The sequence below is a fragment of the Furipterus horrens genome, unplaced genomic scaffold, assembly GCF_987537825.1.
Source record: "Furipterus horrens unplaced genomic scaffold, mFurHor1.1.pri manual_scaffold_17, whole genome shotgun sequence".
Taxonomy (NCBI): domain Eukaryota; kingdom Metazoa; phylum Chordata; class Mammalia; order Chiroptera; family Furipteridae; genus Furipterus; species Furipterus horrens.
Genome location: NW_028327187.1, coordinates 26,469,578 through 26,488,158, shown reverse-complemented (window position 1 = coordinate 26,488,158; position 18,581 = coordinate 26,469,578). Strand labels below are relative to the sequence as shown.

Below are 18,581 nucleotides of genomic sequence, written 5' to 3'. Positions count from 1 at the left end.
GGACCACATGTTTAGCACTGGGCAGTGGACAGTGAGTTAGACCTTTGAGGCATCTCTTTCCTTAGAAAATGTAAGGTAAAGTTCTCAGAATAGCCTGAGACAGCATAGCTTAGTGGTTATAAACCTAAAATCTGGAGTCGGACTGAGTCTTGTCTCTAACACTTGTTGGCTGTTTCACCTGGGCAGCTTGCTTAATCTCTATGTGGCTCTGTTTCATTATTTGTAAGAAGTGTGAATAATGATAGTGCCTACCTCATAGATTTATTGTAAAGATTAAGATGCTTAAAATATAAAGCTCTAGAATAGAGCCTAAAAATTACTAATTGAATACTAGGGTCAGTACCATAAAATAAATTAAAAAGTAGGTTTCAAATGTGGTCAGTTTAGTAAATATTTATTGCACACCTCCTATTTCTAGATATTGTGTTATTTAAGATTTAATATGGGAGAATTTGGCGTTTGAATCAGGTGAAATTGGATTCTAATTTCAACTCTGCCCTTGGCTCTGAGCTGGGTGGCCTTGGGCATGTTTCCTAACCTCTCTAAGCTTCTATTTACTTATGTGTAAAATGGAAATAATAACAGCATGGGGCCCCACAGGATTGTTGTTAGGAGTAAATGTGATAGTGCCTATATGTATATCATATAGAATGGAGCTCACTAAGTGCTAATATATTACTTCTGTAACTTGAGGCCCGTCCCTGGCTGGTTTGGCTCAGTGGATTGAGCGTCGGCCTGCGAGCTAAGTGTCGCTGGTTAGATCTTCCAGTCAGGGCACATCAGAGAAGGAAAACTCTGACTCCAAAAAACCTCCGCTGCCTTGCGGCATACCTCTTCAGGGGAAAGGCTAAGGGAGTAAACCCCGACAGAAAATCCGGAGCCGGAGTCCCTAAGGCGGTTTGACATTGTAGTCAACACCGGCAACTCCTGCAGCGCACCTGAAGTCAAGCTGTATTGACTCCGTCTTTCCCTTGGACCCTTCAGCTGCGAAGAGAGGGGGAGTCTGCTGCATGGGCAACAGCAGACCCTCCATATCACCCTGCCCAGGCTCTGTAGCTTCAGCTCCACTGGAGAGGACACTCCAGCGTCATCACAAGATGTCGATTCAACACGGGAGGAGACAGATACCGTGTCACTCCTGAGTTGGACTGCACAGTCATTCTCGGCGGTGCAGATAGACTCTTAAGAAGCTACACCATCGTCTCTCGAGACGGACGGCTGCCTACGAACTTGAGGCCCATATGATGAAATGTCAATTCAAGTTTTAAATCATTTGCAAAAAACACATCACATGCACAAGTGAAGGACCAGAATAGATTGAATTGACAAGAGCTTGTATGAAAAAGAGCTATGGGTTTTGGTTGATCACAAGTGTCCAATGAGCCAAGAGTGTGATTTGGCTACCCAAGGAATAATGTAATTCTAGATAACGTTAATAGAAATAGTGAGTTGAGTTCTCAGAAAATGATCATTTTACTGTATTCTGTGTTGGTTAGATCACTTCTGACATACAGGACTGCATTTGGCTTACATGTTTCTAGGTGGACAATGAGAAACTCATTGACAAACTGTCCAGAAATAGTGACTCTATTTGGGAAGCACTGGAAAACCTTCCTTGAAGATGAGATTAAAATAACCCGAGGAGGAAAACACTAAGGCAATATTTGAAACAGTTCTTTCTTCTAATGTAAATATTTACAGATCACACCCCAATTTAATCTGTCAGCAAATCCTGTTGGCTCTTTCCTCAGATTATGTCAATAATGTAACTATTTCTTATCGCCTCTCTGCTACTGTGATGATCTAACTCCCCTTCTTTTGCCTGATTATTGCAATAACCTCCTAACAGATTTCTCTGTTTCCATTCTTGTCGCTTAGTCTGTTCGCCATGCAGAAGACTGGATAGCCCTATTTAAATGTAAGTCTAATCACATCATTCCAATGGCTTCCTATTTTATTCAGAGTATAAGTGAAAGTCCTTGCAAGGACTTATGAAGATCTTGGTTAGCCTGGCTCCCATTACCTCTCTGACCATATCCCTTTCTACTCTCCCCCTTGCTTACTCTGCTCCAGCCACTGTAGTTTAGTCACAGTTCCTCAGAGCAGCCAGGAATTCTCCTTTTTCAAGGTTGTTGCATTTACTTTTCTCTTTTACCAGAACCCGTCTGCATGGCTTGCTCCTTCATGTTCTTCATCATCATAAATCAAATGTTACATTCTCAGTGAGGTACTCTCAGTCATCCTTAACTTGCAACAATCTCCCCACAAAACTCACACTGCCATATCTCCTTTCTCTGTTTTATTTTTGACCCCATCATTTATCATTGTTAAATATTCTGTATAATTATTCTATATAATATTATTCTTTATAATAACAGGTATATAAAAGTAAAAAATAATGTACTGGTTGAATCTTACAGGAGTTGGGTAGGAATGAACTCTGCCCTCTGAAACCTGGATAATTGAGAATTAACTACACAATGGTACATGCAAGTGAATTTTGGCCCAACCCTGGAAGATACATTGTGAGATATTCTGGACTCAGGGAAGACAATTCATATTTTCCAAACATTGTAAGACTTCTTTGTAAGAAGTAGATTTCATCTGGGTTGCAACTTGAATCAGAACTAGAGCCTGTGAGTATGAAAGGAATCCAAACAGAAAAATATGAGATCAATCAAACAATTTGAAATTCTCAGGTTGTCTCATGCAGTGGTGAGCTCGCCAATCCTGGAGGTGCACAGAAAGAGTTTCTATGCTTCTCTGTCAACTCTGCTGTTAACGAGATTCTATAATGGGTTGTGGATTGGACCATACCACCTAGACAATCTGTAGCTCTGAGAAGCTGGGGCCAAAAGTGTGTGAGCTTAAGGGTCAGAGAGAATTTACAATTGCTTTTTTAAAACTGGGGAGAGGGTCTTTGGCTTTTGTTCCTAGAGTCCCAGAAACAAATTCTCCTCTTAAAGGTCCATTCCACCCTAACTGAGATTCCATTTCCCAGAAATTACCTAATGCTGGGCTGATTATTAGAGGCCAACCAGGGGTAAAGGGACTGATTCCCATGGCAACCAGGTTGAAAAAACATACCATGTGGAGCATTGTCAGTAACAAGCTATGTTTGTATTATAAATAGATATTTAATTCATTTAGAGTTTGTGACTACTTTTGCATTATAAATAGATATTTAATTCATTGAGATAGCTCTGACAGTGAGTACAAAAGTTAAATCCTAAAGCCACTCTTTGTCTTTAAGTATTTCACAGTTACTTGACACCTATTTTTCCCTTTCAAAACATGTAGAACTTGGTTTTCTAAATGAAAGAATGGTATATGTAAGTGTTTATAGAAAACAACTAACAGTCCAGTCTCACAATATTTTTCACTATTTGTTTCTCTCTGAAAGATTCATCAAAATTTTCTGATTGTGTGTCTCTGTTTGAATCTTTTTGACACAGGAGACTCCAGATTCAAAGTCTAAATTTCACAAGAGTCTTTTTCTGTCATTTTTGCCTCATATTCTTCCTGCTTTTCTAACTCAGAGGCTTCTCTAAATTTCAGTCCTTGGCCCTCTGCTCTTTTCTTCCATTTTCTCTTTTCTTTGATGAACAGCTAGCACAATCAAGTGATCACTTGCTAACTTGTACAGCCCTGCCACTAGCCTTGGCAATAGATGTTGGAATACCCAATAATTGGAAAACAAAATCAAGACTGACCAAAGGACTTTTGTACCATAACTGAGGACCAAGCTCAGGCTTCCCTCCAGTGTTTTAAGTGTACAGTTTGATTGAGGGTTAGGGATAAAGAGTTTGAAGGCAGAGAGTAGTTTCAACAGAAAACAACAATCAGGTTTTGCTAAACTCAAATGTAAAAGCATTTTGAAATTCAATTTTTAAAAACACTATAAGAAATTAGTATAAACAACTAGTAGAATCTTATCAAGTGGAAATCAGAGTGAGACTTTGTACTTATATATTCCAAAGAGCTTAATATAAATTAGTCTGTAGTATTCAAGTATTTCATTCTGTAAGGATTAAGGAAAATAGGATGCATTTCTTCCCATTAAGTTGCTGTGTAAATAAGCTTCCTAATGTAAGAATATAGGGGTTACTTTCTAAAATTTGTTGTTACCAAGGATAAATAACTCACTGTGTACATTGCTCTATTGAACAGCGTTAGCTTAGCATTAAACAGTATTGGGGGGGGTGAGCAATTTTAAGATTAGATTTGAAAAGATCATGACCTCCTCTAGGACTCATAGTTGAATTCTTCTGAGGTTTTGAGCATGTTCAAGGAACTAGGTAAGTTCTCCTTCCCAATCTAACCTCTTAATGTGTACTGAATTCCCACCATAGAGCAAGTGACCTACTGACCAGAGAGGGAGATCAGAAGATTAGAATGTGAACTGGCCTGCATTTAAAGTCCTGGGAGGGGACACTGGTAAGTCCCTTGTTCTAAACCAACCACCTCACCTGCATACTTACCCCCTGAGATCTCACCACCAGAGGCCCATTCCTTTGGGAAAACAAGGCTCTTTTTAGAGAGGGGCAAGTATTCAGCTTTATCACTTGTGCACACTTAAGAGTGAATTAATGTACACCTTGTGATTATGATGTAAGGGTCACAAAGCACACTTTGCCAATTTCAAAGGTCTGAAAAGGACTAATCCTGATGTTTATGTACTACAGACCTAGAAATAGCATGGTGAAGGGGATTTAATTTCATTGTTTGCTCTCCTCAGGCTCCACTTGGAGAGAACTTTTGCCATTCATTCATTCATTCAATAATAAAATGGAAGAACAATAAAACAGTCTGTTCAGGGATCATGTCTCAAACCAAATTGGTAAGTACTATTTTGGAACTTTCCCTTCTTTCCCACCCATTTCTTGAGCTCCTTTCTCTGTACTAGCAGTCCTATGCTCTCTTACTCTGTCATGGAGTCAATTCCAACACACAGTTTCTGCTAAACTGTGATTGTACAACAGACCAATGAAAAATCACTGCCATAGTTTTCGTGGTTAAATAGTAAATACTCTATTCAGAATACTTTTTAATAGAATTACATGCACCAGTAAATCAGTACAGTAAGGAGTTACAGGGATGGGAAATGTCATTTCAGGAAATATCTCACCCTATATCTACAGATGAGAGTAGAACTCTCAACTCCCAGAATCCCCTCGACCCAGCTCAGGTGATTAGTGACCAAGGAATAAGAGATAGGGCTTACTCCCAGAGTAATCAGTCAGATTTGCAGGTCTCTGAAGATAAAAGAGAGAGGAGGGGAAAATTTGTGAAGGAGGAGATTATTATAATGGGACTGGCAGGTCCACTAAGGCTCCCTGAGAGATTGAAGAAGAAGAGTTGGAGTTGGTGCCTGGTTCTTCTTCTTGGTTACACTCTTCAAGGGCTATGGTCTGGTCCCGTCCATCTGTCTCTGAGTCTCTGTGTAGAGAAAAAGACATGACTAAAGGGGTATCCAGAACCATCAACCCAAAGACTGGTTGAATCGTGGGGCTCAGATGCTGGACACACATTCAGAACATTGTTTTTACAACAGCCATGGTATCACAGAAGGAAGCCGATATGAGGCATTTACCTGGTTCGAAGTCGAGGCCACTTCCTCCATTCTATGGCTAGCACCACCCCCAAAGCTACAACCACCACTACAATCAGGCTGCTTCGGACAATGTTCCCCACAGTACACTCTTGAACAGCAAGCCCTGTAATGATAAAAGAGGAAAAACCAAGGCCACAGAGGCTAGCCCATGTTCTACTTGGAACATCTGTCCTCCTCCAAGCTTTACTTGGGGGCCATATATTTAAATTGAAGAAGGGATAATCAGAGGCAGTGCTTATGCTGAGGCAGAAGCACCCCTCCTTTTGGGGGGTTGAAGAGGCCTTGAAAATATCTGGTTCACTGTCTTTGAGCAAAGCTGAAGTCCCGCCTCCTCACCATCTCTGGAGAAATATAACCACACTTGTTGCTGACTCCAAATCCTCCTCCTTCCATATTAGGGTTGTCTCCATGGTGACTGTCTCTGGGACCCCAAATATGTTATGCCAGGACTATGGAGGGATTATCCACTTACCCGCTGCACCCACCAGCTCCAGGGGATCGCTAGGCTCTGACCAGATATCAGGGTGGGCCTGGAGGCGGTAGCTACAGCTGTAGTTTCCAATGCCTTTTCCTTCTACATTGTTAATGACAAAGTCTCCATCCTCTGAGAACTGCTGAGGTACGTCTTCTCCGTCATGTTCCAGGACAAATTCAACACCTGGCATTGGTCCTCGGCATTGAAGGGTGATGTCCTTCCCTAGTTTGAACACAGTGCTGGGCCAGGCTGACAAAGAAGGTTTAGGGGGTTTATCTGCAACCAACCAGAGCACAGAGTTAGAAGAAGTGGCCCTTTATTCACTTAGGGCTAACTACTAAGAAGCACTATACAATCTAGATGGCTACTGAAGTTTCCAGGACCTTACCAGTCACCCAGATGTCCAGGGAGTCACTGTGATTGGAAGCTGCAAGGGGAGCAGAGTCCAAATAATAAATACAACTATAGATCGCAGAATCTTCACCTCTCACTGCTGGCATCCAGAAGTCAGCCCTGTAGCCACTTGGCCTCTGTTGATCTAAAGGCTCTTGAGAGCCCTCCTTCAACAGGAAAAATGTTGAATTTGGGAATTCCCCTTGACATTGAAGAGTCATATTTTCTCCAGGGGCCACCATAGGACCAGGCTGGGCTAATAGGCTGGGTTTAGGGAGAAAACCTAGAAAAAATTAATTACTGGTCAGAGAGAAGAGGTTATTTGCCAGTGCATCAACCTTGGAGACTCTGTCCAATAAAGATAAAAGGGTATTTCTTGCCTTTCCTTGAACTCTATGAAAACCACCTGAGGCATCTACCAGTTTATTCTGTCCTTTTAATACCTCCATGCCCAGAGTATTGTCTCCTTACCTGTGACTATGAGTTCCAGGGTGTTGCTAGGCTGTATCTTGATAGGGCTGGCCCAGTCAGGGTGGTAGCAGCAGGTGTAATGTCCTATGCTAGCACCAGATATACTGGTGATGGGGAATGCCCCATCATTACTGGTTGACCCCCAGAGCTGTGTTGAAGTGGCTTCTTCTTCTTTGTGCAGAATGTACCCTACTCCACGGACTGGCCCTTGGCATCGGAGAGTAACATTCTGCCCCATGGGAACCACAGAACTGGGTTCAGCAAACAACCATGGCTTGGGGAATATGTCTAGGAAGAGACCAAAGATGCAAAGTGGTGAGTATGGAAACTTACCACTTGCTTAATCAACACTTTATCTTTCCATCTGGCTACAATGGTTTCCCTATGTGGCCTAGCCTAGCCTTGCAAGAAGGATTACCCTACCAATCCCCTATAGCCATTTTATCTGTCCCAGTTACATGTTTTGTCTGTCCTTACCAGTCACCCAGATCATAACGGGCTTGCTGAGATGTGACCCCCTGTTTGACATGGTTGTCTCATAGTAGACACAGCTGTAGTTCCCAGAGTCCTCTGCTACAACAGTGTGGAGGAGGAAGTCAGTTGAGTTCCCTGAGGTACTCTGGAACTGTAAAGGAACATGGGTTCCCTCGTGCAAGAGGGCAAACCTCATGCCCCAGAAAGCGCCTTGGCAGTGTAGGATCACATTCTTCCCAGGAAGCACCACAGGACCTGGCTGTGCCAGGAGAGTGGGTTCGGGGTAGAATTCTGAAATTAAAGAGACCACAGCATGAGAAAAACCTGTCCCCTGCATTCTTTAAATTGCTTTTTAACTGTTATTATAAGAAACAGTATGTTTATTGTAGAAATTTAGAAAATACAGGAAAAAGTGATGAAGAAAATATCATTCTACCACTCAATGATGACTATTATTTATACATATTCCTATATTTCCATTCCATTAATTTTTCCTATACATGTCCATGTTATCGTAGCTGTAAATATTTGCATAACTTGGATCCTACTATATGCATGGTTGTGTAGTTTAACATTTTTCACTTAACTTTATATTGTAAATATTTTCCTGTGACATTACACAGCCTTTGAAAACTATCATTTCTAATGGCTGCATCACATGCAGTTGACATTTCAAGGTCTTTGCCCCTTCTCCAAGGGCCATCAAGCCCACCAATCTCTGACAGCCCAGCTAAAGGAAAAGTGGACACTGAGCCTAAAGCTCAGGGCCAAGCAACAACATGATTTCAGAAATAGGGCAACATGAACTTGGCTCTAGAGATTGGACACCCCTATCTGCCACATTTTTCCCTAAGAAATTAATTACTTGCCTCCTGCCTTACATGGCCTGTTTACCATGTGTGAGTCACTGTCCTAAGCCCTTTCTTGGAAACTTTTAGAAGGAGCACTTCTTTTTCTCCTGCTGAAAGACTTCCCACCCACTGTCCCAGGTTCAGTACCCCCTCCATCTTCATTTCCCCACTCCTGACCTGTCACCACGAGCTCCACAGAGTTGCTGGGCTCAGACCAGATAGCAAAATCATAATAGCGGCAGCTGTAATTCCCTCCATCACCAATGCCCACTGAAATGATCAAAAACTGAGCTGCACTGGCCCCTGAGGTTGCCCAAGACCTGTCACTGGATGCTATTTCACTTCCATCTTTGTAAAGAATAAAGCTCATGTGCTGGTGGGGGGTGGAGCAATTGAAAGTCACTCGGGCACCAGGAGTGACCATTGGGCTGGCCCAAGTATTGAAGAAGGGCTTCGGGTACATGTCTAGAAGGCAAAAAAGAAAACACAACACAAAACCAAGTTAAGAATAAAAGAAATAAAGATAGTTAATGTAGGTAATATTGGTTCCAGGAAGCTGCTTTGTTTTTTTTTATAGTAATTCATTCAGAATTAGGTACATTTAAAAATGCAGGAAAATCCATTTTGCTGATGGCTTTGACACAGGGACCCCTCACCCTCACCCCTCAACTCCTGCAGCTGAATCACTGTCATCAGAGCAGACAATTGAGACTAGCTAAAAGAATAACTTGTCACTGGGGCTCTGCTGGCTCCCTGAGCCTCAGTTTGACCATTTGGACAAGAAGGGGAAATAGTACCTGCTCTACAATGTACTATTTCCCCTTCTTGTCCAAATACCCCTTGAGTATTTACTCTATAGATAAATAAAGTAATTAATATGAAAATAATTTAAAAAATTAAATCACTCTCCACAAACCCCAGCTATTAATAACAATTACTGCTATTAATATCGTGCAGCCAGAGGCCCTGGCACTCCCAGCGCCACGCCTGCTTGGCTCTAAGATTGGACACAGGCTCCTAAGACCAGCAACAGTTTGCTGTGGGGAGAGGAGTGTCTGACCCAGAGTTTTGCCTCCTCCTCCTCCCTCACACACACTTTTCAGCTCTACCTTTTATGACAAGCTCCAGGGGTTCACTGGGCTCAGACCACTTGAAGGGTTGCTTTTCAGTATGAGTGCGGCAACTATAATTGCCTTCGTCTTTATCCTCCATTCTTTGGATTGTAAAGAAGGCTTCTCTCCCAACGGCACCAAGTTGCTGGACAGGTTCCTGCAATCCCTCCTTATATAGAGAAAACCCCATGCTTGCCAGCCATCCTTTGCACCGGATTTGCAATTCCTGGCCCCGGATTGGGGGGGATGCAGAAATGACAGGTTTGGGGAGGATGTCTAGAAAACAAAATGGGTTTGAAGATGCCCAGGAGGGACACTTGAAGTCACTAGGTCAGCCAAAAAGAAATCCATCTTGGACTGGTCTTTGGCTCCTCCTGTCAGTTTCCTCTCACTCTCTTACCCACCCCCTTCCCCCATTTCAGTGTCCCTCCTCTCTTACATGCAGCAGGAGCCCCTTGGCTCTGAGTCCTTGTGCATTCCCCCACACCCAGCAACAGTGTTGGAGTCTCAGAGGTTCTGGGGATTACTCCGGAAAAATCATCTGACATTTCTTACCTGTCCCCACCAGCTCCAGTGCCTCACTGGGCTCTGACACAGCCATCTCCTCCCATGAATGGCAGTGGTAACTCCCGGTGTGGCTCTGGGTCAGGGCTCCAAGAGGGAAAGCAGCCCGGACTTGCTCTGAGGCTGGGCGAGTTGCGATCCACCCAGTCCCATCCTTCAGCAGCACAAACTCTTTAGTTGATCCAGAAGGGCTTCTGCACCATAGGGTTAAGTTCTTCCACGGGGCCAGAGGGAAGTTGGTCTCTGCCCATAGCTCAGGCTTAGGGGTTGGCATGATTATTTCTAGAAACAACAGAGTTAATGAAGCCATCCTCCCTTCCCCTACTCATTTCCTTACCCTTGAGCCCCCTTCCCAGATCACACTGCCCACCTTCCCTTTCAACCTAAATCCAAACATTTATTTTTCTTCTGCGGGTGCAGAGGAAAGGGGAAGCTGATGTCTCAGGTGAGACTCAAGAAAGCACAGAAGCTTGGGGGAAAATTTTCAGGCACAAAAGCAGAGTTGGAGGCTGAATTTTGCCTTCAACTTTAGCAAGTGCTCCTTACTGGCTGACTTTCCTTTCCAATCAGTCACTCCATGGTCACTGACACTGACACTATGTAGTTATTTCGGATCTCTAGGGAGGAATGTCCCAGTCTGGAGCAGAAAAAACTCACCAGTCTCTTCTGTCAATACCCCATTGCACAGTCCTGCAAAAGAAATTGCTGCCAGGACTCTGTCTCCTTCCCCACAGGACTTCACCCCAGCCTCTGCCCAGGGCCCTTACCCCACTCCCTTGTACTCACCACAGCAGAGGAGAGCCGTGATTATGAACAGCATGGTGACCCCTTGAGCTGTTCTCAGCAACCAGGCTTCTCTAGTGAGACCAGAAGAGAGATGAGAGGAGTTGCTGGGATTAGGGGGAGGGCGGGGAGAAGGGGGCGGCAATTTATGTCATTGGCTTACTCACCACCCAATAGGGATTGGATATGGCCGGGATAATTGGAAATAATCTTTTCTGACATTGATGGCTTTCCTTTTTGACGGCCTCACAACCTACAAATCTATTGCTCTTTCATGACCCACATGCCCCCCTCCCCCTTACCAAACTATATCAGATGTCAGCTCCCCATAGCCCCTGATTAGACTGTTGCTGGAATTGAGATGTCAGATGTGAAAATGCTTTTGTAACTCTATCTCTCAGAACCCCTGGAGCTCAGTGTGATCAGCAGCTCTGGGTAGTGGGTGTGGGGGTGGAGGGAGAAATATTGGGTGTTCCACCATTATCAGGTTTAAGTTTGGAAGCAGTTTTTATTATGGCAGTATTGGTCCTCAGACTGACCTGCCTCACCTGCCTTTGTTATGGAAGGGTTGCCTAGGCAGCTGCAATGAATTACCAAAGGATTGTCAGTGTTTAGCTAAACTTGTCAGAGAGCAGGATCTCTCTACCAACCCCCCCAAGATTATGAGTAGAAATATGCAGCAGTATTGGGTTATGGATCCTATAAATTAGATATTAAGCCAAAATCCATTTGAAAAAATTTACTTAGAAAACACTAACCCTCCTTCCTAGTCAGGAAAACCTGCTTATCAAGCTGCTTTTTCTGAAATCTGCTTTCTAAATTCATTTTTTGATACAGTAGTCTTGGGTTGAAGTGGGCCACTTGAATATATATTTTCCTAACCTCTGGCTTACAGGTTACCCCAGAGTATGTGGGACATGAGATAGATTCTGAGGAGAACTAGAATGCATCCTCCACTGAAACTTTGAAAACTCAATGGGTAGTGGTTTTTGCAGAAGGTATATGTGGCTCTCTTCACATTACCGAAGCACTCTGCCCCTTAGATCCCAGTGCAAAACACAGACACACAATCATAGTTAAAATCCATTGTGTTTTGGATACACCCAAACACACCAAGGTCTATCTATGATCATGGTGGATATACATGGTACAGCCAGGAACAAGGCATTCAGGAGGTGAGGCTCCCATCAAGCTAGGAGCTGTCATTTCTCTTCTCATTTTTAAATAGACTAGATTGAGTACAGGCCATGGGGGTGGGACAAGAGGGAAATTACATCAAAGATCAAAGGAAATGGCAGGAGAACCTGTTTGGCTTGCCATTTTCTGGGTCATGGGAAATAGTCTCATTCCCTGGCCCCAATCCATTGCCTCATCAGATGCCCATCCAAGTTAAGATTATATTCTCAGAATGCTCTGCACAGGTAGTTGGAGGCCAAAGTGTCAGAGAGACTGGTTTCTATGGAAACCACAAGACTATCCCTTGAGAGCTAGGGATTAAGGATGAAAAGTTGGGATGGGAGTTCAATAACATCCTGGTAGAGAGTAGAACATAGCCAAATTAATATGGGAGACAGCAATAATCTCTGAGGGACAGAGTAGTATGGGCACTCTCCTGGGGGGATCAGTGAATGAGGTTCTGGTTACTTCTTCAGCCTCTGAAAATAATGCATTTCTCCACCCTCTGGCTTGGGTGCTGATCCCTCTGTGAGTTGAAAGGTAAACAGTTGGGAAGAGAAAGTCTTATGTCTTAAGCTAAGAGGGTAGAGGATACAAAGGGTGTGCCCCTGTGGTTTGTCTTAGTTTGAGTATGACTTATTCCTGAGTCTATGGAGAGTCTGGACTCAGCTAAACTGAAGAACAGAGGGCTGGGGCAAGATAGTTACCTGATTCTGAATCTCCAACACTTCCACCTTATCCATAGCACTACCAACAGCAAGGCAACAAGCTGCAAGATCAGGGACAAACTGATCACTTCATTCAGAATGTAATTCCAGGTAAACAAACCTATGGCCAGAGAAGAACAGAAGCAGGGGCCTTGATGGAGATAGGGGCAAGTGAGCACATTCATTCATGTGGGAAGGGAGAGCTGGTTACTGACAGTGAAGGGAAAATGAGACAGAAGTGGCCTTCTTTTTCATGAAGAATGGGAGCCTTGGAAATACAGTACATACCCTGCTTACTGCCTTTGAGTGATTATGAGGCCACCCCAGGGGAAGGGTGCACAAACCCAAAAGCCCTGACCTACAAGTCCCTGACCCCCCTTTCCATATATTTTTTGGCACCAATCCAGGATATCAGGGTATCATGGCCAAAGCTGTGAAGGGGCATCCCTATGAAATGTTGTCTCTCACCTGCTGGCCCCATCAGCTTCAGAGGCTCACTGCAAAATGACCAGATATTAGGGTGTGCTTCTATGAGATACATGCAACTGTAGGTCCCTGTGACTTTCCCTTCAACGTTACTGATGATGAAGTCTTCATCCAATGAGAATTTTTTGAATGTTGCTCTTTCTTCCCATTCTAGAGAAAATTCAAGTACTCAGCACTGAAGGAGGAAGGTACTTCCCAGCCTTCTGGGCCAGGCTGACAAGGAGAGTTTGGGGGTCTTATCTACAACTAGTCCAGAGACCAGAGTTAGGAGTGACCTTGAACTCAGTACCCCCTCCCTCAACAAATTTTTTAGCTCTATTTGGTTTTCTCTTTCTACTTTCACTAGATCAGTGACTTCAAAAATTGACTGTGCATCAGAACCCTTTGGCCCACTCTTACCTTCAATCAGGACCTTGTACCTATAAGTTTCCCCTGGCACAAAGAAAATAACTTCTCCAGTCGTTAAAATGGGGATAGGTCTTACTAAGAGGTAGGGCTTGATTAACAATCCTGGAAGAGAAGGTACCAAAAGATTTTGAAGAAAATTCTACACCAAACTCCTAGTGTGTTTTTCCTTGACTCATAACTCCAAGAGGATACAGGGTCACTAACACCTTTTTAGAACACTGTAATGGTGACAAAAGCAAACAGTTGTTAGCACTTGCCTACAACCACAAGCTCCATGGTATTGTGTGATGTCATCCTGATGGAGGTCTTCCAGGAGAGGAGATAGTGGCAGCTATAGATGCAAGCATCACTGTAGGTCACATTACTGAGGAAGAATGACTCGTCATCATTGGTGGCATCCAAGACTTGAAGTGATTTGTCTTCTCCTTTCTTATAGAGTGCAAGTCCCACTCCATCCACTGGCCCTTGACACCACAGGCTCATGTTCTGACCCATTTGGACCACAGGACTGGGCTGAACAAGTAGCCAGGTCTTGGGGAAAGTGTCTAGGATGAGACCCAAAATATAAAGAGCTAATAGTCTGACTTTCTCCTCCCACTACTTGGGGTTCTTTTCCGCCTCTTCCTCCAGTCCACCCTTGACAAATCCCACCTCCTTCCCTACTGTTAGTATTGGCTGCACTATTAGGTTCTTCAGGGGGCCCGGAGGAAGTTTTGTGTCTTTAGCCCTTAATATAAGTCCCATGGCACCCCTCTCTCTTACCGGTTACCCAGATTTTCAGGATATCACTGAGTACTGAACCTCTGTATGAACCATCATAGTAAAAGCAGAGGTAATGTCCAGCATCATGGACTTTCAAAGCCTGGAAGAAGAAATATGCCTCATTTTTTATTGGCCTCTTGTGGTAAAAGGACTTCTCCAAGTCTTCAAGCTTTATTAGAGCAAAGGTCATTCCATAGATTGGCCCTTGACACCTGAGATTCAGGCTTTCTCCAGGTACCATGATGGGCCCAGGATAAGGTGTCAGAGTTGGTTTGGGATAGAGTCCTAGAAAGGGAAGAGACCCTGAATTAGAGGTAGGATGATTCTTCCTTACTATTTTCTGTTTTGCTTTTCTAGTTTCTTGAAACAGGACGTGGTAGCTGAAGTTTACCCTCTGCTCCCTTGCCTTCCTTGAATCTCTGCCTCTTCTAGGATGTAATCAAGGATAAATTCCCTTATGACCCTGCCCTCTCACCAGACTATCAGCCCCGCTGAGCTCTATGTTTCAGGGTGTGTCTCAGTGGAATATCTATATCTGTAATTCCCTGTATGTTTAGGTCCCTTAAATGACAAATGTAACTTTTACAACCACTGAGAAACCAAACTTCTGAAAAATGACTTTTATTCCATCTTTGTAGAGCATGAATGCAAGTGTAGTATTAAGGATAGATTTTGAACACATATAAGACCCTACTTTCCAACAGCAGATTGAAAGAAGCCAATAAGGAGGGATTAGCCTGTAAGTCTGCAAACCAAAAAAATCTCTGTTAATGGGGACACACTCTCATTTCAATGTATGATTTTTTCAAAGAGATTATACTACAAAATAGAGGGTAAACCTTCACATGCCACTCCTTCTTACCCATCCCAATCTCAGGTAGACCCACCAACCCATTACTGGAAAGATCAGCTCCATCATATGCTCACTGAGCATTTAGGATGTGTGAAGAATCATGTAGGCCTAAGGATATGCAAACAAAAAATACAAAGTTCCTGTCAGAGAAAACCTCATGGCCTAAAGGGGATATCAGTGATCAAGTAACTGCAGAAGTATATGATAGTGGAATCTATGCTGGAAGGACATTCATACAACAAACATATGCATGCAATTCAAACAGACCTTTGTTTTTTATCCTCGATAAAAAGCTATAATAATAAAATTCATATCTACCATTTATTGAGAACTTATATGCCAGGCACTGTACATGTATTATATTTAGTCAAATCTTCACAACAACCCTGTGAGGTAGGCATTATTATCATACCAATTTTGCAAACCAGGAATGTGAGGCACAGAAAAAGCATCATATAGTAGATTGGATAGATGTTGTTATCCCATGTTAGAGTAGGGGAAACCAAAGCACAGAGAGGTAAAGTCACTTGCTCAAGATCACACAGAAAGGCAGTGTCAGAGGTGAAACTAGAAACCAGGATTCCTACTTCTAAGTTCAGGGTACTTTCTGTAGCACCACAGCATCCCCCAACCCTATGTAGCTTGATTGAGAAAGTAAAGCAAATGTGGCCAATTCTGTCTAATAAGTATCCAGGCCATGATGTGGGAGTTTGGGACTAGGGTGTGCACCTGGTATTAGGGCATTTTGGGAAGGCTTCTGCTGTGTTTAGAGCTTGTTACTGATGTATTGTATCTGTATATACATGACTAAAGCAATTTATACAGTCATTTCTAAAATATACGTAATCACTTTTTTGGTCACTTTTGTTTATTTTTGTAACCAGTACTAACAATTTATTCTATTTTCACACTAAAAATTAATAATCACAAATAGAATAAAACGCATTTAAATTTTGAAATATCAGTTTAAAAGACTGCAGTGGCAGTGCCTGGAACATATTAAGTGCTCAATAAATATAGTCTAATGAATTAATGAATGTATGATATTCAACAAGTAGAAAACAACAACGGTTTAATGAACTGAAGCTGTTGGACATTTGACTGGACTCATTCACTAGCCAAGTGATTGGCTCCCACACATCTGCCTGGTAGCATGTGTGATTCTGGTTTGTATTTCAATAGAATGTCAAGTGACTCTAGCTAATGGGCCTTGCAGGGCCTAGGAACTGACAGAGAAAAGCAAAATAAGAAACCCTGTTTCATCCAGCCATGATCCCAGGGACAACAATCATCAAACCCCAGCAGCCATAGCCACACCCACCTGCCACAATTAGCTTCAGGGGGTTCCTGGGCTCTGACCACAGGGTGGGGAGTATCTGGATGTGGGTGCGGCAGGTGTAAACCATTTCACCTTCAGGTGCTGTGTTGGCAATGGAGAAGATGGCCACTGTCCAAATTGGAAGTTGGTAATCCACAGGCTCTGTATATCCCTCTTTGAAAAGCATGAATACCAAATCCTGCAGCCATCCATGACAAAATATGTTAACATTATGCCCAGGAAGAGGAGAGGTCTCAGATTGGATCCAGAAGATGGGCTTGGGCAGCCGGCCTGGAAGGAGAAAACAACTGGAATTCAGGTAGAACAAGGGAGAGCAGGAGAGAGCCCTATTTAAATGAGACTTCCTGTATGTCCTGATGTTCCACTCCTCCTTTTCCCAGCTTGGGTCTCCCCTAAGTTGAAAGCTTGCCCTATAAATCTGTTTCAGAGTCTGCATCCACACTCTACATTGCCTATGAAGATACTTATTTACTAACTATAGAATGCCTGCACATACATATACATGTATTTGAGGTAAATGGATGAATGAATTAAACAAACCCTGCATTGGAAAGGCAAGTTTGAATCCTAGAAGCTGGAATTTATTCTTGATTAGCTATTTCTGTCTTCTTACCTGGTGCTTCCAACTCTAAAACTTTACTGGGCTCTGACCAGCCTGTCTCCTTCCAGTAGCAGCATCTGTAAAGACCTGTATTGGACTTAGTAAGGACACCTATGGGGAATGAAACTTGAAAGACCTTGTAGGAAGGGCGGATCCAGGTCATCTGCATCTTATCCTTCAGCAGCAGGAACTTGCTTGAAATTCGAGTAGGGCTTTTGCACCAAAGTGTGATGTTCTTCCATGGGGCCTGGGGGTAGTTGTTCTCTATCCACAGCTCCGGTTGAGATCGTATCACTGTTATTCCCAAAGGTCACAAAGATGTGAGCAGTACCACCCTCCCATAATGTGCCCCATATGTCCCTTAAAACTAGTCCTGACCCAGATTTCTCCATTTGTCTTCCCTTGGGAACAGGAATGTCTGCTCATGTGGAAGGTGGGATAGGGACCCGAGAATATCTGTTCAAGAAATCCAAGTAAGTTGGGGAATAAGGTGCAAGGCCTGGCCTTCTTTTCATCTGAGATAAAGCTCTTTTATTATTCTGTGGGAAACCAAGTCATGAAGTGAGGGGCTCTTATTCCAATCAGATCAATCTGGGAATTTTCTTTGGGATCTCAAGGTAGTTTGGTCCATGGCCATGGAGGTAGGCTGATGACTTAGAACCTTCAGGAGGGAAGGTACCTGAGGTATCAGGACTCACTTACCTATTGATGTCATACCCAGACTCAGCCCTAAAAAGAGAGGTTATGATAAAGGAAAACACCCTCATTGTCCCCACCCACTCACAAACATCAACAGTCTCCTGTCCCTCCCCAAGGTGTCCACTTATAGAGGTACTTATGACAAGGTCACTTGCCCCTCACCCCTTCCTTGTACTCACGAATACAAAAGAGCAAGAGAATGAATATCCGCAGCATGGTGGCCCCCTCCCCTGGTCTGTGCAGGGTCATAGGGCCTGTGGTGCTCAATATGCGCTTCAAGACTTAAAGGGCTTTGCTCCTCATCAGGTGGTGAGATCTAAAAGCAGAAGTGTTTTTACTCAAAAAACTTTCTTGTTCTTTAGAGTTTATTTTGGATCACTAAACTGCAGTTGACAACCCTACTACCTTATACACTGCCACACAATATGCAAGGTATTACAAGGTATCACAGGGTCACCTGCTATTTCCTCTTCTTGTCTCTTTCCCACACTTCCCCCTCCACTCACCCAAGGTCTTTACTGGTATCTAAGAAGTCAGATTTGTTGAAATGTCTGTTTTTCCCTGGTATCTCAAAGAGGTGACCTAATGCAGGCTAGTAGGAGCCCCATGGAATGAAGAAAAAGGGAGGTGTAGGGAGTCCTCCAATAATATAGCAAAGGAGGCATTCCTACCATCCCCATTTTGCTAGCAAGGAAACTGAGGCTTAGAGTGGACATATAATTTTCCCAAAGTCAAAAATATTAAATATCAGAGCTTACATTCAAATCCATGTTTAACTCCAACCCCTAGGCTCTAAAACCAGCATTTAAACTC

General features: G+C 43.3%; 3 protein-coding genes across 4 annotated transcripts; all 3 read right to left on the bottom strand.

The window, feature by feature from the left end:
- Positions 1 to 5,020: 5,020 nt before the first annotated feature.
- Positions 5,021 to 10,811, bottom strand: LOC149990727 (immunoglobulin superfamily member 1). Of its 2 annotated transcripts, none has more exons than XM_090263958.1 (11): positions 10,741 to 10,811; positions 10,612 to 10,644; positions 9,946 to 10,236; positions 9,388 to 9,666; positions 8,456 to 8,743; positions 7,431 to 7,718; positions 6,954 to 7,241; positions 6,478 to 6,765; positions 6,087 to 6,365; positions 5,594 to 5,717; positions 5,021 to 5,439 (listed from the first exon to the last, which is right to left on the bottom strand). In XM_090263958.1, the coding sequence occupies exons 1-11, from the start codon at positions 10,772 to 10,774 to the stop codon at positions 5,304 to 5,306; spliced, it is 2,328 nt and encodes a 775-aa protein (XP_090120084.1). In that variant the 5' UTR covers positions 10,775 to 10,811; the 3' UTR covers positions 5,021 to 5,303. The 2 variants fall into 2 exon arrangements, with proteins under 2 accessions (XP_090120084.1, XP_090120086.1); XM_090263960.1 differs by having other exon boundaries at positions 6,478 to 6,516.
- Positions 10,812 to 13,760: 2,949 nt separating this feature from the next.
- On the bottom strand, positions 13,761 to 14,517 carry LOC149990726 (immunoglobulin superfamily member 1-like). The gene is made up of 2 exons (XM_090264035.1): positions 14,277 to 14,517; positions 13,761 to 14,059 (listed from the first exon to the last, which is right to left on the bottom strand). Exons 1-2 carry the CDS (start codon positions 14,515 to 14,517, stop codon positions 13,761 to 13,763), a joined length of 540 nt encoding a protein of 179 aa, XP_090120161.1.
- Positions 14,518 to 16,138: 1,621 nt separating this feature from the next.
- Positions 16,139 to 18,043, bottom strand: LOC149990725 (immunoglobulin superfamily member 1-like). Its single transcript, XM_090263961.1, has 4 exons — positions 17,948 to 18,043; positions 17,772 to 17,798; positions 17,082 to 17,363; positions 16,139 to 16,738 (listed from the first exon to the last, which is right to left on the bottom strand). Exons 1-4 carry the CDS (start codon positions 18,015 to 18,017, stop codon positions 16,389 to 16,391), a joined length of 729 nt encoding a protein of 242 aa, XP_090120087.1. The 5' UTR covers positions 18,018 to 18,043; the 3' UTR covers positions 16,139 to 16,388.
- Between the last annotated feature and the right edge of the window lie 538 nt (positions 18,044 to 18,581).

Excerpts from the sequence above, each read along its gene's own strand:
- LOC149990727 (XM_090263958.1), bottom strand. The coding sequence starts at position 10,774 with ATGCTGTTCATAATCACGGCTCTCCTCTGCTGTG. Across the intron at positions 10,237-10,611 it reads GGTATTGACAGAAGAGACTG|AAATAATCATGCCAACCCCT; the intron begins GTGAGTTTTTTC and ends TGTTGTTTCTAG. Across the intron at positions 5,718-6,086 it reads GGAGCTGGTGGGTGCAGCGG|GGCTTGCTGTTCAAGAGTGT; the intron begins GTAAGTGGATAA and ends TTATCATTACAG.
- LOC149990726 (XM_090264035.1), bottom strand. The coding sequence starts at position 14,517 with ATGGTACCTGGAGAAAGCCTGAATCTCAGGTGTCAAGGGCCAATCTAT. Across the intron at positions 14,060-14,276 it reads CCTGAAAATCTGGGTAACCG|ACACTTTCCCCAAGACCTGG; the intron begins GTAAGAGAGAGG and ends GTCTCATCCTAG.
- LOC149990725 (XM_090263961.1), bottom strand. The coding sequence starts at position 18,017 with ATGACCCTGCACAGACCAGGGGAGGGGGCCACCATGCTGCGGATATTC. Across the intron at positions 17,799-17,947 it reads TCTCTTGCTCTTTTGTATTC|GGCTGAGTCTGGGTATGACA; the intron begins GTGAGTACAAGG and ends CTCTCTTTTTAG. Across the intron at positions 16,739-17,081 it reads TTTAGAGTTGGAAGCACCAG|GCCGGCTGCCCAAGCCCATC; the intron begins GTAAGAAGACAG and ends TTCTCCTTCCAG.